Source organism: Daktulosphaira vitifoliae, unplaced genomic scaffold, assembly GCF_025091365.1.
Source record: "Daktulosphaira vitifoliae isolate Bord-2020 unplaced genomic scaffold, ASM2509136v1 Scaffold_2, whole genome shotgun sequence".
NCBI classification, from domain to species: domain Eukaryota; kingdom Metazoa; phylum Arthropoda; class Insecta; order Hemiptera; family Phylloxeridae; genus Daktulosphaira; species Daktulosphaira vitifoliae.
The window spans coordinates 23,596,146-23,623,385 of record NW_026099573.1 but is presented as its reverse complement, the minus strand read 5'-3'; the positions used below and the strand labels follow the sequence as shown (position 1 = coordinate 23,623,385).

At 23.6% G+C, this 27,240-nt stretch overlaps 2 protein-coding genes across 4 annotated transcripts in view; both read left to right on the top strand.

Moving 5' to 3' along the window:
- LOC126898989 (uncharacterized) overlaps positions 1–11,989 on the top strand; it is a 15,109-nt gene extending 3,120 nt beyond the window's left edge. Inside the window, exons 2-3 of the mRNA XM_050673439.1 lie at positions 3,278–3,395; positions 11,709–11,989. Coding sequence (XP_050529396.1) covers positions 3,278–3,395; positions 11,709–11,905 — 315 coding nt within the window. The 3' untranslated portion in view covers positions 11,906–11,989. The remainder of the gene's footprint in view (positions 1–3,277; positions 3,396–11,708) is intronic.
- Positions 11,990–18,181: 6,192 nt separating this feature from the next.
- LOC126898978 (putative uncharacterized protein DDB_G0282499) lies at positions 18,182–26,706 on the top strand. 3 transcript variants are annotated; one of them, XM_050673420.1, is made up of 7 exons: positions 18,182–18,296; positions 18,355–18,614; positions 18,757–18,832; positions 20,492–20,644; positions 25,312–26,183; positions 26,273–26,383; positions 26,557–26,706. In XM_050673420.1, the coding sequence occupies exons 1-7, from the start codon at positions 18,245–18,247 to the stop codon at positions 26,563–26,565; spliced, it is 1,533 nt and encodes a 510-aa protein (XP_050529377.1). In that variant the 5' UTR covers positions 18,182–18,244; the 3' UTR covers positions 26,566–26,706. The 3 variants fall into 3 exon arrangements, with proteins under 3 accessions (XP_050529377.1, XP_050529376.1, XP_050529378.1); XM_050673419.1 differs by having other exon boundaries at positions 26,273–26,706; XM_050673421.1 differs by lacking the exon at positions 20,492–20,644 and having other exon boundaries at positions 26,273–26,706.
- Positions 26,707–27,240: the final 534 nt, after the last annotated feature.

Genomic DNA, 27,240 nt, shown 5'->3' with positions numbered 1-27,240 from the left:
TCAAAAGATCACAAATCGTATCTAGTCGAAGACATTACCCTTAAAAATTGAAAAAAATTCCCTCGTTCCCCGTAAAAGGGGGAAACCTCCAAAAAAATTACAAATTTAAAAATCGCTAATTTTCGAAATTTTTTCAATTTTTTTTACTTAAAAGTGCCATAACTTTTTCAAAAATAAACATATCAATATAATTCTTTTTTATATAGATGCATAATATCATTACCTTTCATTTGGTATATTATTTTCATAAATATAACCCTTAACCTGCCCACAAGAGGGGATTTAAAATGACAACTTTTTCACAAAAAATTAATTTTTTTAACTTAAATTTTGAAAATGTTCCGGAAGGTCTGACACTTTTATATATATCTTAAATTAAAGCTAATGTAATATGCTTTATCATGAAAAAAAAAAATTTCGGACTTTATCTTATCTTCATGGTGAAAATGGCTACCGAATGCTATTTTTGTGTGAAAATTTTCGATTTTGTATTTTCCATTTTTAACTTTATTATGCTATAACTTTTTGAAAAATGTATGAATCATTACAATTTTTTTATGAGAAGTAGTATTTATATAGATCTTTCATTCGACATACTGTTTTTTTAAATCGGACCATTTCCCTAAATACAGGGGGGATTCAAAACATAAAAATGCATATAGAAAGTAGAACTTTTTCAACGTAACTTTTGAAAGTGTTCCGGAAGGTCTGACACTTTTATATATATCTTAAATTAAAGCTAATGTAATATACTTTATAATGGTAAAAAAAAATTTCGGACTTTATTTTATCTTCAAGGTGAAAATGGCTACCAAATGCTATTATTGTGTGAAAATTCTCAATTTTTTTTTTTACATTTTTAACATTATAATGCTATAACTTATTGAAAAGTGTATTGATCAATATAATTTTTTTATGGGAAATACTATTTTCTAATAATCTCTTTTTTATTCTACATACTTTGTCTTAATCAGGATATTAATAAGGAACTAGCAGTTTATGAAGCTTTTGGAATAATCCACCAATTTTTTAAAATTAAACACGTTCTAAAGATTTGCATCGTACCATTTTTTTTGATAATGATTTTAATCACTGTCAGATATCATTATACTTGATCCATCTACGCCACGTCACCACTGTGCCTCGACCCCCCTGTGCTGGGTTTTTATAGTTGGTTCAGCTATATAATATTTTCCAACTATATGGGGTGATTAATTTTGGGCAATACACATATTTTTTTAGAAATTAGTGATAATTTTAAATTTTTGAAAAGAGAAAAATTATGTAATTCAAAACGCTACAAAAAATATATATAGTTAAATTGGCCGACCCCAAGTTGTTGGGATTAAGGCGAGGAAGAAGAAGAAGAAGTGTTCAAAAATATTAACATGAATTTTCTAAAACGGGAACTCCTGTTTTTAATTTTATATTATGATAGAAAAAAAAATTACTAGAAATTTTATTCCAATAATTTGTTTTATCTTATCAATTGTTTGCGTATTAAAACTGTTTTAAAATTAATATTAAAAATACATTTTTATGATTCATTTTATTTTTTTAATAGTGAAAGTATCAATAATTTGTTTCAATAGGACACAAATAACTTTTTATAATAGTTATCAACACAAATATTCCACACAGATGGTGTACAATATACGATAGTTAACTTGAATATTAATATGTGCATCTATTAATAAACATAAGGTTTGGTCGTTACTTACGATCTCATCTGTATATATTTGCAATCTTTTAAGTATGACTAATGATAACACCTAATACCTAGTGTGTCAACAATGTTATTATTCTCTATAATTTTTAACTTAATTTTGATTGCCTTTTTTGATAATTGGACATATCAATGATCGATTCCAGTGTTGCCGACCAAATATTTGACCCATAAGTAATTTAATTTTTATTTGTTCTTGGGGTCAGTTCTGAGAACCCTTGGTAGTAATGCTTTTGGTTGAAGCCGTAAAGACAGTTAGTTGAAATAAATAAGAACACTTAGTTGACTAATTAGATATAATTAATATTTCAAATGAACATAGCACAAACAATTCTCGGATATATAAATACAAATATTATTTTAATAAATATATATATATTTGAATAAAAATTAATGGTGACATTGTTATTTATAAAAACAAGATTACTAGACAATGTCGGAACACTAGTCTCCTTTGTCAATAAAACCTGGCGGCTTTTATAGTCCCCAATTGTTGAAAGTTGCTAAAAATCCACGATGGACCTTTCGTGTCTTCTTGAGAGAATGTTTTCGGACCACAATTTGGATGAAATCTATTGAATTAGGTTATATTTTATCCTCCTAACTTCAATAATTCATCTACAATTTTATCACCTCTTGGATACTTATTATTTTTTAGAGTCTGGATTGCATATTATATTTCTTCAATGATGTATAATATATTGTGTCGTCTTGTTGCTTATTTCCGTTGATGAGTCTCTGTTAAAGAGTTTCAAAGTACATTTTAATTCCTCGGCAATGTTTTCTGGTTTTGTAATTAAGGTACCATTATTATCTTCTATCATATGTAAGGCTGGTAAAATTCTCTTTTTTTTTAATGATTTACAACGTTTGAATAATTCTCTGGGATTGTGTTTGAAGTTTTCAATGTATTATAATACATATCAGATATATCAAAGATAATATATCTTTATGTTGAATAATAGTTTGGTCTAAAAAAACTAGTCTATAAAATGGAAAAAATAACACTTCTGTTCGAGGTTCCAGAATTAAAGAAACGTATCAACCAACTACTTACTTTTCAGGAAAGCAAAATTTAATATTCATTTTACATTTAAAGCTAATAAAATTATTTCATTTGTATTTTGATAAAAATATACTATTCAATATAATTAATGATACACATTAAAAAATATTTAATTATTAGTTAAAATATAAATAATAATCGAAAAATCGAAAAATCCCAAATTTGGTTGATACTATCAACCTGATGGATTCCTTTAATTCATGTTGTTTTTAAACTGAAATATCACTAGCAAATAGATTTAAACTTTCACGTGTTGTAGCGATTCAATAAGTGTCTTATCCAAAATCGATCATCTGTATAATTATGTTGTCACTATATTAACTATAATAAGGTTGGACCAACTAGCTTATATTTTTTTTATATTTATAAAGTGACATTAGCCAACTCAATAATTTAGAAAGATTATGGTTTTGAATGATCTGACACCGGTTGATTTGTAATGCAATTTATTTACTTTTATATAATAGTGTTTGATATTCATTTAGGTTGTTAAAATAGCAAACGATTTTAAGATGGAAATTTTGAAAGATGTAATTAAAAATGGTGTCATGACTTCTAAAGATGTCGATGTTATTATTGAGTTAGATAAGATAAGTAAACAAGGTAATAATATATTTTATTATTTTCTTTCATTCGATAAATCATTGACACAAATTTTAAATACGTAAGCCTTTATTTCCTGACTTATTAATTATATTTTTAATCATTGGCTACTAAATTTCTCTTAAAATAATAAAATTATTAAGTTTTATTAAGTAGTATATATTTCTCTAATTTTAAGTGATTAATTATTTTTTATGTTTATTCTTTATCCCTTATAAGGGTATCAACTTTACTTTTTAAATACAAATATTTATATATAAATCAATAGAATATTAATCTAATTTAAACGCTAAAAAAATTAATCATGAATGTATTCTAACAATTAGAATTATTAAAAAAATAACTGGTCGATAATAGCTTTTTAATCAGTAGTTCACAAATTATGAATATATTTATACCTCATTAGGAGGCAGGAACATACTAGCCTACTGTTTGTGTAGCAGCAAAGTTGTTCGGTGACAATTGAAGCGACAAATAAAAGAGAAGTACTTAGAAGTTGAAGCTACGATTTAAATAAACAAATTTTATAATGAATTTCGAAATTTTGAACTTTTAGCTTCGATGCGAAGCTGAGAAGGCATTAATTTTACCATGATGTGTTTTTCTTTTGTCTGTTGTCTTTTTCTCAGCTCTCACTGGACCGATTACTTTCAATGATAAGTCAAAAGATCACAAATCGTATCTAGTTAAAGACGAGACCAAACGAGGGAAATATCCAAAAAAATACAATTTTAAAAATCAGTAATTTTTGAAATTTTTTTCTTAAAACTACCATAACTTTTTGAAAAATGAACAAATTAAAATAATTTTTTTTTTCTATTGAAACTATAGATATTTTTATTTTGTTTGATATAAGTTTTTTGTAAATCAGACTCTAAACCTGCCCACAGGGGGGATTCAAAAAAACAATTTTTGCACACAAGTTAAGATTTTTTATTTTAATTTTTGAAAATGTTCCGGAAGTATTGACACTTTTATTTAACTTAAATTAAGCTTATATTATAAACTATACTATGAAAAAAAAAAACATTCGAAGTATAGATTTTCTTCTTTGTGAAAATGGCTACCGTATCCAAATACTTGGGACAAGTATGCCACATCCCCACTGTGCTACCGTTTTTTTTTTATAAATTTGCAGTTAATTGTAATTGTATAAATTCCTGATCACCTATCAATATAAACAATGCTATTTTTTCAATCCTCATAAAAATTTCAATTTACAAGTTGAGCCAAAAAAAAGTTTAAAAAGTTATACTGGTTGGTTGAAAGTTCACCTTTTTTGAAAATAAATTATTGTAAAATTATCTTTAAAAGAATAAAAAAATTAGATTAAACGTGATATTTTGCATACAATTTTACATAGTTTATTATTAATATATCAAAAATCAAAATATATCATTACGAGAAAAAATAATATTTTTTGTTTTTAATTATTTGGCTTTTGTTAATTTTAAATATTTAAAAAATTAGAGATAATAAAATCTAATTTCAGATTTAAAATCAATACAAAAAATAGTTGCGTAAAAATACATTTCTTCTTTGAAAAATGTGTATTACTGGCACTACTCAATGTTTGTTCTAATAGTCATGTATTTAAAAAAAAAATCGATGAGTTATTTTGTTATGTTGTACATTTTCTATTAAAATTTACGTTAGTAATACAAATTATAAAAATTAAAAAAAAAAACGTTTCCATAAATTACATAAAAAAATTGATCATCACTAAGTGATTGGATAATTTTATATTCATTTAATCATCAGGATATCTGATTGACAATGCTTATATAATTTTTATACAATTATCGTTTTATTAAAATTTCTTTAACAATAAATTTGGTTCCTGATACTAAATTAAAAATATATAGCTTCGATGCAAAGCTGAGAAGTTATTAATTTTACTATAATGTGTTTATTTTTTTGTGTCTGTTGCCACTTTTTCTCAGTTCTCACTAGACTGATTTTTTTCAACGATTCGTCAAAAGATCACAAATCGTACCTAGTTGAAAACATTACCCTTAAAAATTGAAAAAATTTTCTTAATAATGAGAGAAATCCCTAAAAAAATTACAATTTTTAAGAAAATGTTGACATTTTAGCTTCGATGCGAAGCTGAGAAGGTATTAATTTTACTATGATGTGTTTTTTTATTTTTTTTTTTGTGTCTGTGAACGCTCAATCTCAGCTCTCACTGGACCGATTTTGATGAACAATATGTCAAAAGATCACAAATCGTATCTAGTCGAANATTTTTTTTTTTGTGTCTGTGAACGCTCAATCTCAGCTCTCGCTGGACCGATTTTGATGAACAATATGTCAAAAGATCACAAATCGTATCTAGTCGAAGACATTACCCTCAAAAATTGAAAAAAATTCCCTCGTTCCCCGTAAACGGGGGAAATCCCCCAAAAAATTACAAATTTAAAAATCGCTAATTTTCGATATTTTTTCAATTTTTTTTACTTAAAATTGCCATAACTTTTTTAAAAATGATCGAATCAATATAATTTTTTTTTTTATAGATACCTTAGAGACTCACCTATCATTTTATATATTTTTGTGAACATTTGACCCTTTAACAGCCCAAAGGATAGGGTTTCAAAATGGTAACTTTTTTACAAAAAATTAACTTTTTCAACTTAACTTTTGAAAATGTTCCGGAAAGACTGACAATTTTATATATACCTTAAATTAAAGCTAATGTAATATACTTTAATTTGAAAAAAAAAAATTTGACCTCTGGACTTGTCTTCATGGTGAAAATGACTACCGTATGCAAAAATATGCTATTTTTGTGAAAAAATTCTTGATATTATATTTTACATTTTTTAACATTATGTTGCTATAACTTTTTAAAAAATGCATGAATCAACTTTATTCTTTAATGATAAATACTTTATATATACTTCTTTCATTCGACATACTTTTTTTTAAAATCGGACCATTTCCCTTTATACAGGGGGGGTGCAAACCTTTTAAAATGCGTATAGAAAGTAGAACTTTTTCAACTTAACTTTTGAAAATGTTCCGGAAAGACTGACACTTTTATATATATCTTAAATTAAAGCTTATGTAATATACTTTAATTTGAAAAAAAAAAATTTGACCTCTGGACTTGTCTTCGTGGTGAAAACGGACATCAAAGTTAAAGAAAAACGTACGATTTCCGTGAAAAAAATCTCGATTTTATATGTTATATTATTTAATTTATATTTTATATAACTTTTGGAAAAATGTATGGATCTATATTATTATTTTTTTATAATAAATATTGATATACCCCTTTCATCTGGCACGCTTTTTTTGTAAATCGGATCATACCCCTTTAACAAGGGGGGTCAAAACTTTAAACATGCGTATTGTTACTACGATATTTTCAATTTAATTTTTGAAAGTATTCCGGAAATACTGACACTTTTAAATATATCTTAAATTAAAGCTTATGTAATATACTTTAATGTGAAAAAAAAAAATTTGACCTCTGGATTTGTCTTCATGGTAAAAATGACTACCGTATGCAAAAATATGCTATTTTTGTGTTAAAATTCTGGGTTTTGTATTTTATTTTATTTTAAAATACCTGACAAGGGGAGTACAGATTTTCATAAATATTATATAAATTAAAATTGATATAGTATAGATAGTTAAACTTATTTAAATATGTTTGTTTCTTTTAAGTCGAGAAAAATAACTTTGAAATTTGAACTAGCTTAAATAGCCAATTTTTCAACCGCCGGAAGCAACGTACGGTTGCCGAGTTGGTAAAATTTATGTTTTACACGCTTGGGGTACGAGGTTCCAACCCGCATATGGCAATGAATTTTTTGCATTTTTTCTTAATTCTTTTTAAGTTAGTATAAATTTTAACTCGTTTGATTTTTATCACATTTAGATTCAATAACTTCAATAAAGATCAAGGATCCCATCACTTTAGTCGCCCCTTGCAAGAAGAAATTTCTTATTCGTATTAAAATTATTTTACTATATTTTAAGTTTTCGCTTCGATGCAAAGCCGAGAAGATATTTTTTTGTGACTATCATTTATTTTCTCTGCTCTAACTTGACCTACTTTTTTCAACAATACGTCAAATTACTACAATTCGTATCTAGTTGAAGATATTACTCTCAAAAATTGAAAAAAAAATTCTAATTTATCAATTAAACAGTTAGTTATTACATCGTCTCCATAAAGACAATTAAAATCATTAATTTCTAATGTTTTCAAAATATTTATTAACGAATGAAGTTTGATATGATAGGTTTCAACTACAAAATTAAATCATTTTACTTTGTAATTTAATAATTTTTTTACTCTATTTGTGTGTGCTACTACTAGACTATAATATTACAATTTTTTTTTGTAACATGTTGCTATATAAATCATTTCTAAAAAAAATGATTGTTTTTTCTCCTGAATTAACAATTGATTTTTACAAATATAATCAAATTTTATAATACACTCAATTGAGTAAATCTTTTTAACAACTTTGTTTTGATTGGTACATTTAGTTAAAGTAAATCATTAAAATTAATTAAGTTCTCAATATTTCAATTATAGAATCTTTTCAACAAACAACAAAAGTTCCTAGGAAATTATTACTATTACTTCTATTTAAGTTATCTATTACCATAAAAATGCAAAAAAATATTGAGCTTTTCTGATAAATTTACAATAAATAGTAATTATAAAACTTTCTGACTGCATATTGATCTTAACGATACAATTTTTTTAATTGTCATAAAATTTTCTATTTAATTATGTCAATGTCAAACTTACCAATTGAGCTAAAAGTTATGGTAAAATAAATTTTTTTTTTTTATTATAAACATTTACAACAATCAACTTTAAACGATTAACAAAATAGGTTAAATATGTCATTTTCCTTATTTTTAACTTATTAATAATCAAATTAATATTAAATATTATATCAAATCAGTATTAATTTAAAACAATTTTTTTTGTTCTTAATTATTTTTTTTTATATGTAAAAACTATTTTTTAATAATATTAAAACTTAGAAGTTATAGAAAAAGTCTAATTGCACATTTTAAAACATCGCGAAAAGTTGATTTAGAATAGTATATTTTTGTTTCTGATGGAAGTTCCTTGTAGTCCAGTGTATAAAACTTATAACTTTGTTAATTGTTATAACTTTATCAAAAATGACCAAATCAGTATATTTTTTTTTATTTAGATGCATGTCTTTATCTATCATTTGGTTTTTTTTATAAATCTAACCCTTTACCTGCCCACAAGAGGGATTCAAAATATTAACTTTTTTTTTTTTAGTTAAAGTAAATCATTAAAATTAATTCAGTTCTGGATATTTCAATAGTAGAATCTTTTTAAATATCAAAAATTACTTAGAAATGATTACTATGATTTCTATTTAAGTGTTCTATTACGATAAAAATGCAAAAAATAATGAGTTTTTCTGATAAATTTACAATAAATAATAATTATAAAACTTTCTGACTGCATATTAATCTTAAAAATAACATTGTTTTAATTCTCATAAAATTTTCTATTTAATGATTCATTCTAGTCAACGAAGGAGTAATTTTGCAGAATAGCAGAAAAAATTCCCAACAAACTTTTTTTTTTTTTGTTTTAATTAGGCAATTGGTGGATTATTCCAAAAGCAACATCAACTCTTATTTCTTTAATTATATCATGATTAGTAGTTCTTTGATTTTAAAATATAATATTTGAATATATACTAATTATAATTATTAAATTTAGTATGAAATTGATATTTAATATTGTAATTTAAACGGAGAAATTATAAAAATAATAAAGAAGTTATATTTTGCTTTACTTTTACGTGTATAAAAATTTAAAGGGCTTGATACAATAATTTTCAATAAAAACTGTTTGTTACTATAAAAAAATGCACTGGACTACAAGGAACTTTCATCAGAAGCAAAAATATACTTTTCTAAATCAAATTTTCGCGTTGTTTTCAAATCTGCAAGTAGACTATTTCTATCACTTCTAATTTTTTATATTATTACTAATTATATATATAAAATAATAATTAAAAGAAAAAAAAATTTGTTTTCAAATTATTACTGATTTGATTTTTAATATGTTAAAAATAATCAGTCCAAATTTTCAATTTTAACCTATTTTTTTGGTTCTTTAAAGTTGATGAAAAATTTTTGATAAAGATTTATGAAAGTTTATAGTAAAATAAATTGAATATATTACCATAACTTTTAGCTCAATTACAAGTTTAAAATTGACATCTAGGCCTGTCAACAAAGGAAAAATTGCGGAAAAAATTTTGTTTTTTTAAAAGTTGAATTAAAATATGTATAATGACATACTAATAGTCCTCAAGATTGGAATTGAGCTTTTTTTTTAAATCCTCGCAAAAGTTCAAAAATATGAGCTTTCTTAATTTTCTCAAAAAAAAATATTTAACTTACAAAAAAAAGTTTCGCACAAAAGTTGTTTAAAAGACAATTATAAATAAAAATATAATCTTATATTTTTTCATTTAAACAAATATTTTTCGAGTTACATTACATTTAATATGAGTAATAAAATTTATATTCCATTTTTTTCATTTTACGGTTACTTTTTATCATGTTATACTTACATTAGACACAATGTTATAAATGCATATGTGTGTATGTGTGAGTTTATTTATTTATTGTATCATTAAAGTGTAGTGTATATTGAGATACAACCGATAGAGTAGGTAATTGATTTGACGCTATATTATTTAAACCCAACTAAACGCTAAATTGTACATTCCGAAATAACAATCATATTATGTCAATTGCCACCGGAATATCTGGTAATATTTTTCTTTTTCTTTGCCTTAATCCCAACTACTTGGGGTCGGCCACCCTTATCCTAAGCTTCCACTTGACACGATCTCCCACATCTTCTACGCTCACATCAGCTGTCCTCAAATCGCATTCAATAGCATCCCTCCATCTCTTTTTTGGTCTTCCTCTATCTCTTCTTCCTTCAACATTCATTTCTATAACTGTTCTTACAGCTTTCGATTCTTCTTTCCTCATACCATGACTAAACAATCTAAGTCTATTTTCTGTCATCTTATCCACGATTGACGCAACACCTATACTTCCTCTTATATGCTCGTTCCTTATCCTATCTTCTCTAGTCACTCCACTCATCCAACTAAGCATTCTCATCTCTGCTACACTTATTCTCTGCTCTACTTTCTTATCAACCGCCCAACACTATGAACCATACATCATAGCTGGCCTCACAATTTCATACTAAATTTAAAAACTATAATTAGTATTTATTCATATATTATATTTTAAAATCAAAGAACTACTAATCAGGATATAATTAAAGAAATAAGAGTTCATGTTGCTTTTAAAATATTTCACCAATTTCTCTAAAGGAAACACTATCTACAGATTTGCATCGAAGCGTTTCTTATGATAGTGATTTTAATCACTGTCAGATATCATCTATACTTGTCCCATCTATGCCTCGTCCACACTGTGCCTCGACCCCACTGTGCTACCGTTTTTTTTTCTTAAAAGTGCTATAAATTTTTCAAAAATGAACGAATCAAAATATTTTTTTTTATATAAAAACCTTAGGCATTTCCATTTTATTTTTTATAAATTTTTTGAAAACCTAACCCTTGACCACTGGGATGGATTCGAAAAACATAATACATAGAGTGGGTATGTAGTGAGGGTGCAGCTTGTATGTATCTACTAACAACTCACATCTACTCTATTTTAGATGCTTGTAACTCTCAATGAATACTTGTTCCAAAATTGTTATTGATTCATCAAATTTTTTAGTAAAAAGAGGATTAAAAACTGTATATTTAAAAACAAAATATATATATATTCACAATCATTTTTTTTCTGATTAGTGATAAATAATAAAATATATACTTCAAATATAATCTAAAGAGGCAATAGTTATTAAAAAAAAAATTCAACAAAATGATAACTTTGCCAAAAGTTATAAGCATTGTCAGTTAGGTCTGAGATATTTGCATAATTTAAGTGATGTAACATTTAATTAGTTTCAAAGTAATAAAATACATGTAAAATGCTAACTTTTCTTTATTTCTTTATTTATTCTTTTTTCTAAATTTTCTTCATTTGTAAACATTGTGTATCATTGTGTGCTAGGCCCTCGAATTTGACATTTTATTTTAAAAGTTATTATGTGTAAACCCCCTGATCAATTCACTTATACTATTATAGTCTCCCAAAAACTTTTATCATATATTTATATATGACCTCCCTCCACTTTACACAATTTCAAAATAACTAAATAACAAAATTTATGTTGATTTTTTTTAGATTCACCGGACGAAAACAAAATTTGCTATTCAGATTTCTTCGATATGATCTCAAATATACAAACAAAACTAAATAAAAAACTAACTATACCTGATAAATTATATGATGCTATAAAATCAGTGTATATAGAAAAATCTGTGGCTCGTTCATTACTAAAAAGTTTTGATGTGACGATCACAGATAATGTAGTGGATTAATTGTTTACTTATGTATGTAAAAAACATAACAAACCTAACGTTTTGTAAATTTTTTTCATAACAATAAAATGTCATTTTTAATTATACCTGATTTTTATTCATAAAATGCTGTTCATAATAATTGAAATTTAAATACAAAAAATTATTCTGTAAAGTATTTGTTTATTAATTCATACTTTATTTAAATTTGTAAAAAGTATTCTATAATAATTATTATACTTGTACTAGGGGTTAGCCTAGTGTAGTGCGTAGAAACATATGTTTTAGCGACCAAACAAGCAAAATCATGATTTAAAAATAACCATTTTTTAATTTTACGTATTTTATTAAACATTGAAAGCTAAACTTGTTACAGTTTCTATACTTTTATAAAAAACATTAATTTTTTTTAGAAATATTAGTGTATACCCGTATAATAATTGAGAGAGTTAGTAGATATCTACTGACAAACCTAACCCAACAAATAACTAGCATGTCATAAGTATTTAAATTTTATAGTAATTGTAATATTATATATATTAATTTATTTACTCTTTAATTTTACTAAATTTTCATTCTACTATTACAATTATTAATTGATAATTATTCCCACTCTTTTTAAAAAATCCCAACAAAACATAATTTTAATTTTTTAGAATTTAAGCTATTCAAAATTTTATTCCAATATTTGTATATGATATGACATGAATTAAGGGTGTCTTTTTTTCACACTTTTCAGCTGACGTCATCTTTGGAATGGGAATAATTATACTCTTACAAAGTCGATTAGTAGAACCAATATTTTGTAAAAATCTCTTGTGAGTTTAAATAATTCATTTACCATATTTTGCTTGTTTATTAATGTTAATTAATGAAAAATTAAAACAAATTAAGGATGTATATGAATAATAAAAATTAATTAAGGGCGAAATAGTGAAAATTTATAACAAATTAAGGGTCTATAATTAAAAATTAAAATGAATTAAAGATGTATATGCTGACAAAACTTTAGTGTTATGCCGCGCTACCGCTGTAGGTGAACGGATGGGTGACCATGCGTGCGCTTCTACGGTGGCGAAAAAGCACCATGATCCCAGTGCAGAAGGCAACGGGAAACCACTGCACTTAATTTTCCCCAGGATATACCAATGGTATTAACTAACCTAACGGCTGTAAAAAAAAAATTAAAAATTAAAATGAATTAAGGATGTATATTAATAATGATAATGAATTAAGGGCGAAATAGTGAAAATTTATGACGAATTAAGAGTGTATAATGAAAAATTAAAATTAATTAAGGGTGTATAATTAAAAATTAAAATTAATTAAGGGTTTATAAGGTTACCAAACGATAATCAATACACTATAAGGAATAATAGTTAAAAGTAATTGTTAGCTGATTAATCAAGAATTATATGTAACAAAAAAAATCAAATTTTATTTTTCCAATATTATATTTATTTTACAAATAATCGAGTGGTTTATGATAATCTGTACACTCTGTAGGGATAATATTTAATTTTACTTACAGGGTAATTGACTAATTATGTCTTACGTAATATCTTTAAAAAATACAAGTCTTATAAACAATTTTTAGCTTCGATGCGAAGCTGAGAAGGTATTGGTTTTACTATGATGTGTTTTTTTTTGTGTCTGTTACCACTTTTTCTCAGCTTTCCCTGGACCGATTTCTTTCAACGATAAGCCAAAAGATTACAAATCGCATCTATTCGAAGACATTACCCTCAAAAATTAAAAAAATTCCCTCGTTCCCGTAAATTGAGGAATCTTCCATAAAAATTACAAATTTTTTCAATTTTCTTTTTATTTTAAGTTGCCATAACTTTTTCAAAAATGAACAAATCAATATAATATTTTTTAAATGCATGATATCTTTACCATTCATTTGATATCATTTTTTTATAAATCTGACTCTTTACCTGCCTACAGGGGGGGGGTTAAAAATGACAACTTTTTCACAAAAAATTAACTTTTGAAAATGTTCCGGAAAGACTGTCACTTTTATATATACCTTAAATTAAAGCTTAATATCCGTGAAAACGGATATCAAAGTTCAAGAAAAACGTACGATTTTAAATTTTCAACTCATTTGATTGTTATCAAATTTCAAGAAGAATTTTTTTATTCATGTTAATATTATTTTACAATGGGTTTTTTTAAAGGCTGCGATTTATTTTTCCAATCCTCAATTAACCTACTTTTGTCAATGATATGTCAAATGATTACAATTCATATTTAGTTGAAGATATTACACTCAAAAATTGAAAAAAAAATTCTAATTTATTAATTAAACAGTTACTAATTCTACATTCTCCACACAATCAATTAAAATCATCTATTTATAATCTACTAATCTATCAACTAATGTAATATTATAGTCTAGTAGTAGAACACACAAATAGAGTAAACAAATTATTAAATTTCAAAGTAAAATTATGTCATTTTGTAATTGAAACCTATGATATTGAACTTGATTCATCAATAAATACTTTGAAAACATTATAATGATTTTAATTGATTGTGTGGATAAAGCTGTTTAAGGAACTTTTTATTTGATTAAGGGATTTATCATTCAATTTTTGAAGATAATATCTTCAACTAAATACAAATTGTAATCATTTGACATATCATTGACAAAAGTAGGTTAATTGAGGATTGGAAAAATAAATCGCAGCCACAAAAAAAACACATTGTTAAATAATATTAATATGAATAATCGTATGATTATTTATGAATTAATATGAATAATATTGAAATTTGATAAAAATCAAACGATTTGAAAATTTAAAAAGAATTATGAAAAAATGCAAAAAATTCCTTGCCAAACACGTGTTGGAAACCTGTACCCCCAAGAACGTTATACACAATTGTTACCGAATCAACAACCATACGTCGTTTCTGTCGATAGATAAATATGGAAATTTAAGCTGGTTTGAATTTCAATGTTATTTTTCTCGACTTAAAAAAGCAAAAAATTAAAATAAGTTTAACTTTCTATGCTATATTAATTTGATTTATATAATATTTATAAAAATCAGTGTACTCCATTTGTCAGGTATTTTAAATATAAAATAAAATACAAAACCCAGAATTTTAATACAAAAATTGCATTTTTTTAATACGGTAGTCATTTTTACCATAAAGACAAATCAAAGGTCAAATTTTTTTTTTTTTAATTAAAGTATATTACATAAGCTTTAATTTAAGGTCTACAAATTTGTAGATAGTGTTTAATTTTTAAAAATTTATAGATTATTACAAAAGCTACATGATCTGCTATTTCCTTATTTATATCCTGATTAAGATAAAGTATGTCGAATGAAAAATGGATATAAATATTATTTCTCATAAATAAATTGTATCACTTTTCAATAAGTTAAAGCATTATAAAATTAAAAATATAAAAATAAAATCCAGAATTTTCACACGAAAATAGCATTTGGTAGTCATTATCACCATGAAGACACAATAAAGTCTGAAATTTTTTTTTCTATAATAAAGTATATTACATTAGCTTTAATTTAAGATATATATAAAAGTGTTAGACTTTTCGGAACACTTTCAAAAGTTAAGTTTAAAATGTTAATTTCTTGTGAAAAAGTTGTCATTTTAACCCCCCCACCCTGTGTGTTGGTAAAGGCATCAGATTTATAGAAAAAATATACCAAATGATAGGTTAAGACATCAAGGATCTATAAAAAAAAAAATATATTGATTTGGTTATTTGTAAAAAAAATTTCGAAAATTTCGAAAATTAGCAATTTTTAAATTTGTAATTTTTTTGGAAGTTTCCCCTATTTACGGGGAACGGGGGAAATTTTTTCAATTTTTAAGGGTAATGTCTTCAACTAGATACGATTTGTGATCTTTTGACGTATCGTCGAAGAAAATCGGTCCACCGAGAACTGAGAAAAGGTGGCACAGACACAAAAAATAAACACACCAGACACAAAATAAAATTAATACCTTCTCAGCTTGCTTAGCATCAAAGCTAAAATAACATTTAAGTTTGTGTTGAATTTAAATAAAAATTTAAAGTATATTTTTACTATCAAAGTAAGTACTATCAAAGAAAAGATAAGAATTGTTACTACATAGAGTATAGTAAGGATACAATAAATATACTATAAAATAGTACTATAAAATTAAGGATAAGCCATTCATTTAATCGGAAACTAATGAATATCTTTAATTTTTGTAAAGGATAATAATGTTTGATTCAAAAAACTACAATTATATATAGTTAAATAACTTTATTGTTCATTACTCCAGAGATAAATAATCTTAAAAATTAATTTCTTTTAATGGGACCCCTTTTATAATTAGATGTTATGATAAAAATAAAATAATATAAACAACTCTGTTCTTAAATTTTTTTTATCCAATCAACTGATTTTATTTTGAAATTATTTAAAATAAAAATTTCATCACAGGTTAATTCCAATAAGAGTATTGCATTAGGATCATTTTAATTTGATGACTTACAAATTAATAATAATTGATTGATCTAGATTATTAACTCATAAAATTTATTAATCGAATAACTATCTATAGTTTAAATTATGTGATAGTGCCAAGCGGTAACAAGGTTGAGGACTTAAGAAACAAACTATAACAAGCTTAAATTGATGAAAATATACAAGTTTTCTTACCAAGATTTATTTGTTTAGCATGGAAAATGAAGAAATGCATTTAATATTTTATTTTAACAATACTTAAAAACAATATTAATAATTTTCTTAACTAAAAACCTTATATATATTTTTAATTAAAAATCATTTTCTTTTATAATATTTATACTTATCAGGGCCTAAACAAATAAAAAACACAGTTGTACTAATTCTCTATACCATTTTGAATATACTATCTATCGATAAAATTACAAATAACAAATGATGTATACATCATTGTGCTCTTTATAGTTTTATTCTTAATTGTTCTTTTCATTTAATGATACTTGAAATTAAGTATAGTTAAATTTATTTTTATATCACTAACCTTTTTATATCCGACTTTTCATTTTAGTTAAGTTAACTAAAATTATTTTCTTATTGATCGGTTTATGATGATTTTCAAGTTAAAACTTGAAAAAAAAAATACTTTAGTATTGTTGCTTATATCATAAAGCATCTTTTGGTGTTGGAAGTACTGTTCTAAATTTAAAAGAAATTTGATGAGTATAAGTAGTGTATCAAATTTCTGAAAAAGTTAGGTAAATCTGTTTTTATAATAAGTTTTTAAATAATAGACGTTTAAAAAATTAGTTGAGCAAAAACTGTCAGGATGGCGTGCCCCTTGAATCCGTTAATGCATAAATAAAATAGTAATAACACAGAATTTTTTTTTTATTAAAAAAAATGGATGTTTAAAAAAGAATAAGAATTATATCATCATCTATCCAATAGTTACGGTTATTTATTATTTTTACAGCAGTAACTTGGTGACAAGATATTAAGTAAATATATTGTTAATTAAATTTATATTTTTCCATAAAACCATCTAGTTGAAAATAATGTACAAATAACTCATTTAACAATTTTTTTGAATGTATATTTACTTCCTTCATATGGTTTGAAGATTTTATAATCGTCTTGTAGATTTTAATTAGAACTGTCTCGTAGAAATATTTTGATATAGTTATTATGTCAAACATTTTTTTTTGCCGTAGTAAGTACACAGAAGTATTATTCATTTGAATTCTAATTTATTACTTTATTTTTCATATATATTTTTCAAAAGTATTAAAATAATGTAATAAATAATTTATCAATTTTTGATCATTTTATGGATTTTTAAAGTAATTGATTTTTCGGAAAAAAATTTAAAAAAATTTTTAAAAGATACAAGTCAGTTGAAAAATTATTATTTTTTTTTATCAATAATTTAAATTTATCTATGAAATTTTTGATATTAATAATATTTTTGTAAAAATCNAAAAAAATTTTTAAAAGATACAAGTCAGTTGAAAAATTATTATTTTTTTTTATCAATAATTTAAATTTATCTATGAAATTTTTGATATTAATAATATTTTTGTAAAAATCAAAAGTTTTTATAAATTGATTAATAAGTAATTTTTTAAAAGCATTTTCAATTCCCTGTTGAAACTATTAAATTATGTATGAATACTTATTAATTAGAAAATCTATAGAATAAATTTCTAGAAAATATGTTTAGACCTATTAACATAAATTGAATTATTGTAGTATATAGAAAATTTCATATGAAAATTATATTTTGAAATATTCTCTTTTTGTTAGTTAAAGTAATCGTATATGTATTTACTCTTTATTGTAGATTTGTAGGGGAAATTTTATATTATTCATAAATCCATCAAAAATGAGACCACAAGTTCCTACTATAAACGAAAAAAAATTACTTGATAAACAAAGTAACAATGGGATAAAAAACGAAAAATAATGATGTAAAAAATGATTTTTTTCTTTTAGATTCTAATAAATATATAACCTTGATAAATAGAAAGATAGATCAAAGATATGCGGAAGAAACTACAGATAATTTAAGTTGTACTCAGTACGATAAAACCAATGAAAATAAATTATTTATGGCAAGACAGAAAAGAGAAAGAGCTAGAAAAAATCATTTGCAGTTATTGCAAAAGCAAAAGGAGTTAGAAGAACGCAAAAAAAGATTAGACAATTTGAAAGAGACTACTAAAAAATTGGCACAGGCTTCTTTGAAAAAAAAGGTATAAATATTTAATATTTTTATTAGAATATGATCTAAGGAAAGTGATTTAAAATAATTGAAATTAGAGTAACACCTAAAGCAATATTAGATATATTTCTTTAGATTTTATAAGACTTCTAATTTTTTATTTTTGTGTTTAGCATTTAAGTCCAAAGTTTAAATCAACACAACCAGAAAAGAATATTAATGAGTTTTCTCCAAAAGAAAATATCAAAGGTGAATAGAATTCTAAAATTTTTCTTTTTAATTGAAAAATTTACAAACAGATATGATCTTTTTTTCAAGCGGGAAAGTGTTAATGAAGTACAATGTTTGATAATGACTTTCATTGTGTACAAGTGCTAAGAAATTTTATGGGACGTGTAATAAAATATGTGGCAGTCGAATATTCTAGAATTTTCGAATGTCCTCAAATTAATTACTACAATTTTCGACATTTTTTCAATTTTTTTTTTACTTAAAACTGCCATAACTTTTTTGAAAATGACCGAATCAATATAATTTTTTTTATGAATACCTTAGGTCTTTACCTATCTGTTGGTATATTTTTGTGACACATTTGATTCATTTCCAGCCAACAGGAAGGGTTTCAAAATGGCAACGTTTTCACAAAAAATTAACATTTTTAACTTAACTTTTGAAAGTGTTCCGGAAATACTGACACTTTTATATATGTCTTAAATTAAAGCTTATGTAATATACTTTAAATTGAAAAAAAAAAAATTGACCTCTGGATTTGTATTCATAGTGGAAATGACTACCGTGTTTAAAAATATGCTATTTTTGTGTTAAAATTCTGGGTTTTGTATTTTATTTTATTTAAAAATACCTGACAAAGGGAGTACACTAATTTTAATTAATATTATATTATTATAATATATAAATTGATATAGCATAGAAAGTTAAACTTATTTAAATTCTTTTGCATTTTTTAAGTCGAGAAAAATAACATAGAAATTTGAACTAGCATAAATTGCCATTTTTTTCAATGAGAGAAAACAAGGTGTATTCAGAAAATAACGGAAATCGTTAAATTACTAACTACAAGTTCAACGCCGTTCGCGTGAAGCAATCCGAAAAAACACCCAGATTTGTAGCGAAACGATTCATGACATTTGCACCATAATAATGCACCTACTCACACTTCATTCGTAAATTTTTGGACAAAAACAATACTGTAAAGATGCCCTAGCTTCCACATTCACCAGACATGGCTCTGTGTGACTTTTTTCTATTTCTAAAAATAAAGAGAACCTTAAAGGACCGTATTTTACAAGCATAGATAACATTAAAAGCGCATTGCTGAATAAGCTGAAGGCTATCCTAAAGATCAAGTTTGAGAAGTGTTTCGAAGATCGGAAGAAGTATTAGCACAAGTTCATAATATCTAATGGAGACTATTTGAAGGCGACAACATTAATGTTGACGGATAAATATGTTTTTCAAAAAAAAAACGAAAATTTCGGTTATTTTCCGAACACACCTTGTATATGCAATTTATGCGCTTACATTTATGTTGTATTATGTCAATATGTTATAATGTTATACAAAAGAATATAAATTTTTTAACATCCATTAATTTTGGTTTCTAGTATTTTTAAATAATTTTTTTTTTTAATACTGGTGTTGAACTTTTTTTTATTTATGGCATACTGTACGGTTTTGGTTGTTTATTTGGGTATTAATACAGTATTAGGTGTCAAGTTAATTCAGGATTAAAGTCCTATTTTCGAATAAAATAAAATTTCTAGATACATATTTTAAAAATGTTCAAATATTTTAATTTACCAATAAAAAGACAAATTTATACTACAATATTTAAAAAAATTACTGTAAAGAGTATTTTGCTTTTAATAAATTAATAATCTATTACAGACAATTCACAGCGCAAAATTATAAAGCCAGAAACTCTTTTCTCTAAGTTTGAACACTTCAAAAACATAAAAGAATTAATTAATGAAAAATCCTTTTCTTCATCAAATATAAATTTTAAAAAATGTGACTTGATCAATGAAAAACAAAACAGTGGTATGTTAGCATTTAAAAGTCTTAACATTATTTATAAATATAAAGTAACTTAAAATTAACTCAGAAAGTCTATAATAAAAAATAAATATTTAGCTTTTAACAATGAATAATTGAAAGATAAAAACATAACAAATAAGGTAGATAACTTTTAAATTTTTATAATTCAATTTACTTGTAATTATTTTGTTGTAATTTTATCAAGAAAAAAAGTTATTTCAGTATTAGTGGTTATATAAGTTGGTTTACAAATCTAATTTTATAGCTAAATATGTTATTAACATTTTTTTAAACTCTTAAAGAAAAAAACATTTCATTTTTTTAATTCACAAACTCATAAATATATTTAACCATATTAATATCAGATAATTATGTGTTTAAAAAAGGCTTACATACTATATTTTTTAAAAAGAATCTTTTAATTCAAGAAAGATTCCAGCAAAACAACCACCTATCTCAAATTTTGTCAAAAAACCATGTTTTTATTAAATTGTTTATTTGAAAAATAATTAATTAAAATAAATAAATAAAAAAGTTAGAGACTAAAGTAGGATATAAATTAATTTAAGTTATAATAATTTTGTTAAATCGAATTAAATTAATTTGATAGAATAAGAACAATAGTAATAATTATGATTTATATATGTCTGATTCATGCAATATAACAAAATAAATTTTTAACTTTAAAAAAGCTATAAAAGTGTAATGACTGAACTAAAATAAAAGTTTTGATTATGAAACATTATAAAATTAAATTTTAAATTTTCAAAAAAAAAAAATTTTTTCTTTCAATAAAGAAAAATTACATATAATACATTAGGAAGTAACTTTGTATATATATCATAAATGAAAAAAATAATTTAGTTTAAAATGTTAAATAGATCAAATATTATTTGAGTTTTTAGTTAGATCTACAATTCAATTTGAAAATACCAAGTATAACATAATAATTACTTGGGTTATTGTTATTTTTCTTATAAGAAGTTTTTATATTACTATTTTATGTTTTTCATTTTTATGTTACTATTACTTTTATTAATATGATTATTTTTATATTATTATGTATTTCATTGATAGTTATTTAATTGTATCAATTTATAAGACTAATTTTTTTAATTATGTTTCATTCTTTATTATAGTTATTATTATAAAAAATATTATTTCTTAATTAATTCAACATTAATCTAAAGTAAACTAATTTTTGAAAAAATAGTTTGTTTGAATCAAATGTTAATAGAGCATCTGCCAGTGTTAATTATCTAAATATATTAAATTCAAATTTATTTTAATTTCAGGGTCTACAAAATGTTTGCATTTTCTTTTTAATATTCTAATATAAACTATATAATTGTATTTATGTTATATAATGAATAGCATATAAAATAATAAAACAATTTAAAAAATTTATATTCTTAATTTTCCATAATCTTTAATTTTCGTCATTCGTGCGAAAAAAAATTAATAACATTTTCCCATATTACATAATATTCAAATCTTGATTGTTTAAAAATACTAGCTGTCCTCATGGCAGTAATAATTATTAGAAGAAACTGTTTAAAAATTTTTCATAAAAAATCTTTAAATTGTAATGTCATTATTTTTAAAAATTGTGTGAACATATTTTTATCCGTTGAAAAGTGTCCAATCCTAAAATTATTGATACTTCCCACAATTAAAAAAATATCCATATTATTATATTTTATTAATAACAATGTTGAAATATATTTTAATTTAATCTGATATTGTATAATTTAATACAATTTAATATCATCTATTCAAGGTTATCCCGAAGCTAAACATATACAGGGTGACAAATTAATATTTATGAATAACATATCTTTTTTTAAATTGTACGAAAAATATTTAATTACTTTATGTGAGTATCCACTTATATTAAAAATTACCAACTAAAACGATTAAATTTTTCCAATGGTAAGGGGGTGTAACACCCCACCTCACGGGAAGNAATATTATTTGAGTTTTTAGTTAGATCTACAATTCAATTTGAAAATACCAAGTATAACATAATAATTACTTGGGTTATTGTTATTTTTCTTATAAGAAGTTTTTATATTACTATTTTATGTTTTTCATTTTTATGTTACTATTACTTTTATTAATATGATTATTTTTATATTATTATGTATTTCATTGATAGTTATTTAATTGTATCAATTTATAAGACTAATTTTTTTAATTATGTTTCATTCTTTATTATAGTTATTATTATAAAAAATATTATTTCTTAATTAATTCAACATTAATCTAAAGTAAACTAATTTTTGAAAAAATAGTTTGTTTGAATCAAATGTTAATAGAGCATCTGCCAGTGTTAATTATCTAAATATATTAAATTCAAATTTATTTTAATTTCAGGGTCTACAAAATGTTTGCATTTTCTTTTTAATATTCTAATATAAACTATATAATTGTATTTATGTTATATAATGAATAGCATATAAAATAATAAAACAATTTAAAAAATTTATATTCTTAATTTTCCATAATCTTTAATTTTCGTCATTCGTGCGAAAAAAAATTAATAACATTTTCCCATATTACATAATATTCAAATCTTGATTGTTTAAAAATACTAGCTGTCCTCATGGCAGTAATAATTATTAGAAGAAACTGTTTAAAAATTTTTCATAAAAAATCTTTAAATTGTAATGTCATTATTTTTAAAAATTGTGTGAACATATTTTTATCCGTTGAAAAGTGTCCAATCCTAAAATTATTGATACTTCCCACAATTAAAAAAATATCCATATTATTATATTTTATTAATAACAATGTTGAAATATATTTTAATTTAATCTGATATTGTATAATTTAATACAATTTAATATCATCTATTCAAGGTTATCCCGAATCTAAACATATACAGGGTGACAAATTAATATTTATGAATAACATATCTTTTTTTAAATTGTACGAAAAATATTTAATTACTTTATGTGAGTATCCACTTATATTAAAAATTACCAACTAAAACGATTAAATTTTTCCAATGGTAAGGGGGTGTAACACCCCACCTCACGGGAAGGCCCTGTATCTATCCTATACTCAAACTTTTAAATAAATTTATAATAAATTTAACTTTATCTTAAAACATTCTGACGACTCATCAAATGCTTGTACAATTTATTACATATTTCGATTTTTACATCAAAACTTTGAAGTTTGTTTTAAAACATTTAATTTGACATAGATTAAAAATAGTAATGGACTGAATTAGTAAATTTAAGATAATAAAAATCAAAAATTTTTTTTTGATACACAAAAAGCTTAATACTTCTTAAATTGATATTCGATTTTTATTGATATTATAATGAAAATTTATATTGATATAATAGCCTTTATTAAATAATTATGTATAATGTCATTTAAAAAATTCAACTCGATACTTCTATAAGTAATAAGAGATCACGCTAAAAAGTAATCAGTAGCTAATAAATCAAGTATATGTAACTAAATAAAGTAAAAAAATATATTACATTATTGTAATTATTTTGCAATTAATTGAGAGGATTATTATAAACGCAATTTAATTTGATTTATATTTGGTCGAATACAATTTGACCGAATAATTATTTGTGAAAAAAAAAATCTAAATCACCCGTTTTTGGCAATACTGTTATGTGAGATAATTTCCTTAATAATAAGAATGCAGCATAATTTTTTAAAGTAGTAAATTCAATAAATTAAAAATAGCATGGAAAATGGGGAATCTCTTGCAACTGGATATAGTTCGTGTTATTTTGACTTATACTTACATTTTTTCAATTATCCAATTACTTTTCTCTTCATTTTATAAAATATTCATTTCGAGCAATATTGTTCATAATTGTAAACATTTTTCTAAATTACTTAATATTTTATTATTGCCATATATAAAATGCCATTTTGCTGAAATATTTTCGATGAATATATTTTGACTGAAAAATTGATCAATTGAAATATTTTTCGGTTGAAATAGAATTTGATCGATTTATTTTTTTGCTAAATGACCCTCTTCCTTTAGACATATTAACATTTTCAAAAATAATTCCGAACATTGACAATGCTAAAGTAATATTATCTGCATGACAAAATATTTCAGCAATTTTTATTTTATTTTTTATTTGGTTTCCCAGTTATTAGGTACATTGTATTATATTTAAATATAAAAAAAAAATAAAGTATTCAGAATACGTATTATTTAAATAATTCAGAACACCGTAAAAATACAAAATAGTTTAAAAAACCTTTTATTCGATATTTTACAAGACAAGCACAAAATTTAAAATCCCTTCAACGCTACAAGGAGCACTTATAAAAAAAGCTCAAATGGAACATAATGTTACCTATAAAGAATATGATTATTAGGGAAACGCAGAATAATGTTATTTTCTTTTTATGCTGCATTGCAATTTTAAAAATAAGAATTTTAATGTACAACAAGACAACCACTCATTNTACATAAATTATGAATTACAAAAAAAAATATTTTGTATTTTATTGTTATTTTAAGGAAAATTATAAACATAATTTAATTGTTAATGTTCTTTACATTTAGCAAATAAATTATCATTACTATTAATGTACTTAAAAATGTTTTTTATAACCCTCAATTAACATTCACTTAAAGTGTATAAAAAAAAATTTTTAATTTTTATTCAATTTTTCAGAAAGACGTATTCATGCTGCTAAGATTATTCAACAGTTTTATCGAAAATACAAAATGATAAAACAAAAAAATTATGATAAAACTGCTTGCAACTGTATTCCTAATATTAACGTTGATTTATTAGATACAAATACTGCAATTTTAAACTCAAATTCTTCATGTTGTTCTATGAAAGACTTGAATAACAATAATAATTCTTCAACTATTATTGAAAAGCCAATAATTACAAATAATAGTCTCAATAGTTTACATTATACAAAATATAATCATACAATAGAACACACTAATAATTCAAAATATTTGTCCAATAAACTGAAATCGTCTCCTATGAAATTTATATCTATATTAAAATGTAAACAGCGTTTATCAAAAATTAATCGCAAGACAGATTTTTGTGATTTAGGTAAAAATAATTATTTAGTACCTACGTCAAACAAGCCTTTTAGTGATGATAATGATTTTAAGCCGAGAGAAAATACTACTCGGATACAATTTTCTAATACAAATCCTACTTATATTTCAAAAGATTCTCAATACTTAGAACAATATAATAAAAATCAAATATTAAATTTTGATTCTTCTTCTAATAAAGAAGATGTTTCCAGTAAATATAATTATGTATTTAATAGTTCAAAAATAGTATGTGACATTAAATCAACTGAAACTAATCAAAATACCAGTAAGTTTACACTTAATGACCAATTTACAACTATAAAACCTTCAATCATCAAATCAAAATTCCATGGAGATTTAGATAATATTAACTGTGAAATTTTCATTAAAAAACAATATTCAAATGACTACCAATATGATCAAAACTTATTAATTAATGAAAAAAACAATCCTATGGAAGATATTCTATCTTCGGAGCCTGTATGTCAAAACTATTTGAAACCCATTACTTTAGCTAATTACTTTAACTAATTAAAAGCCTATTACTTTAGTCATCTACATATTTTTAGCTCATTAAATTCTATAACGAATTAAAAGCAGAACTTGAAGTATTTAATAATTTAAACAACTATTTGGCCAATATTGAAAATTTGACAGACAGAAATTTATCCAAATTAGAGGTATGTTATTGCATGTAAAAATTTGTATATTTTTTTACAAAATAGCTTTGACACCTGGATCATTAGCTTTTTGTTTTAATTTGTAGTTAATACTCTCAAATTCGTAGAATATTAGTATAAGCATAACGTTAAGTCTATTACGACATCTTAAATACACATATAAATATATATAGGGTGACTGAGTTAATGTTAATTTCTGTTAAAATAATATCAAGGATTTGAAAATACATGTAGTATGAGAAAAATTTAAATCTAATTGGATGAGAATACGTAGTATAAAACATACTAAATTTTCAACGGAAAAAAAAGAAAATTGGGTTCCTGTCATGAAACAATTACTAGTATTATTTTCTTAATTTTTGATATTTTTTCTTAATAAGTTATTTATATTTAGTTATTAAGTATAAATAATAAATACAGAATAATATATAGTTGTAATTCAATTAAATTTTTTTATACAGCAATACAGAAAATAAATCAGATTATAATATAATTTTTTTACATTTTATTATAACATATTATGTTAAGTATTGAAACTAATATTCCATCAATAATTGTTCTACTTATTTTCATTTTAATTAGAAAAAATTCTATACTTATAGCTAGAGAATTAAAATGTCTAAAAATTGAAATTTGGAAAAAACTCAAAAAAAAAAAACCCAGCACAGGGGGGTCGCGGCACAGTGGTGACGTGGCATAGTTGGATCAAGTATAATGATATCTGACAGTGATTAAAATCACTATCAAAAAAAAACGCTTCGATGCAAATCTTTAGATAGTGTTTAATTTTAAAAAATTGGTGGATTATTCCAAAAGCTTCATAAACTGCTAGTTCCTTATTAATATCCTGATTAAGA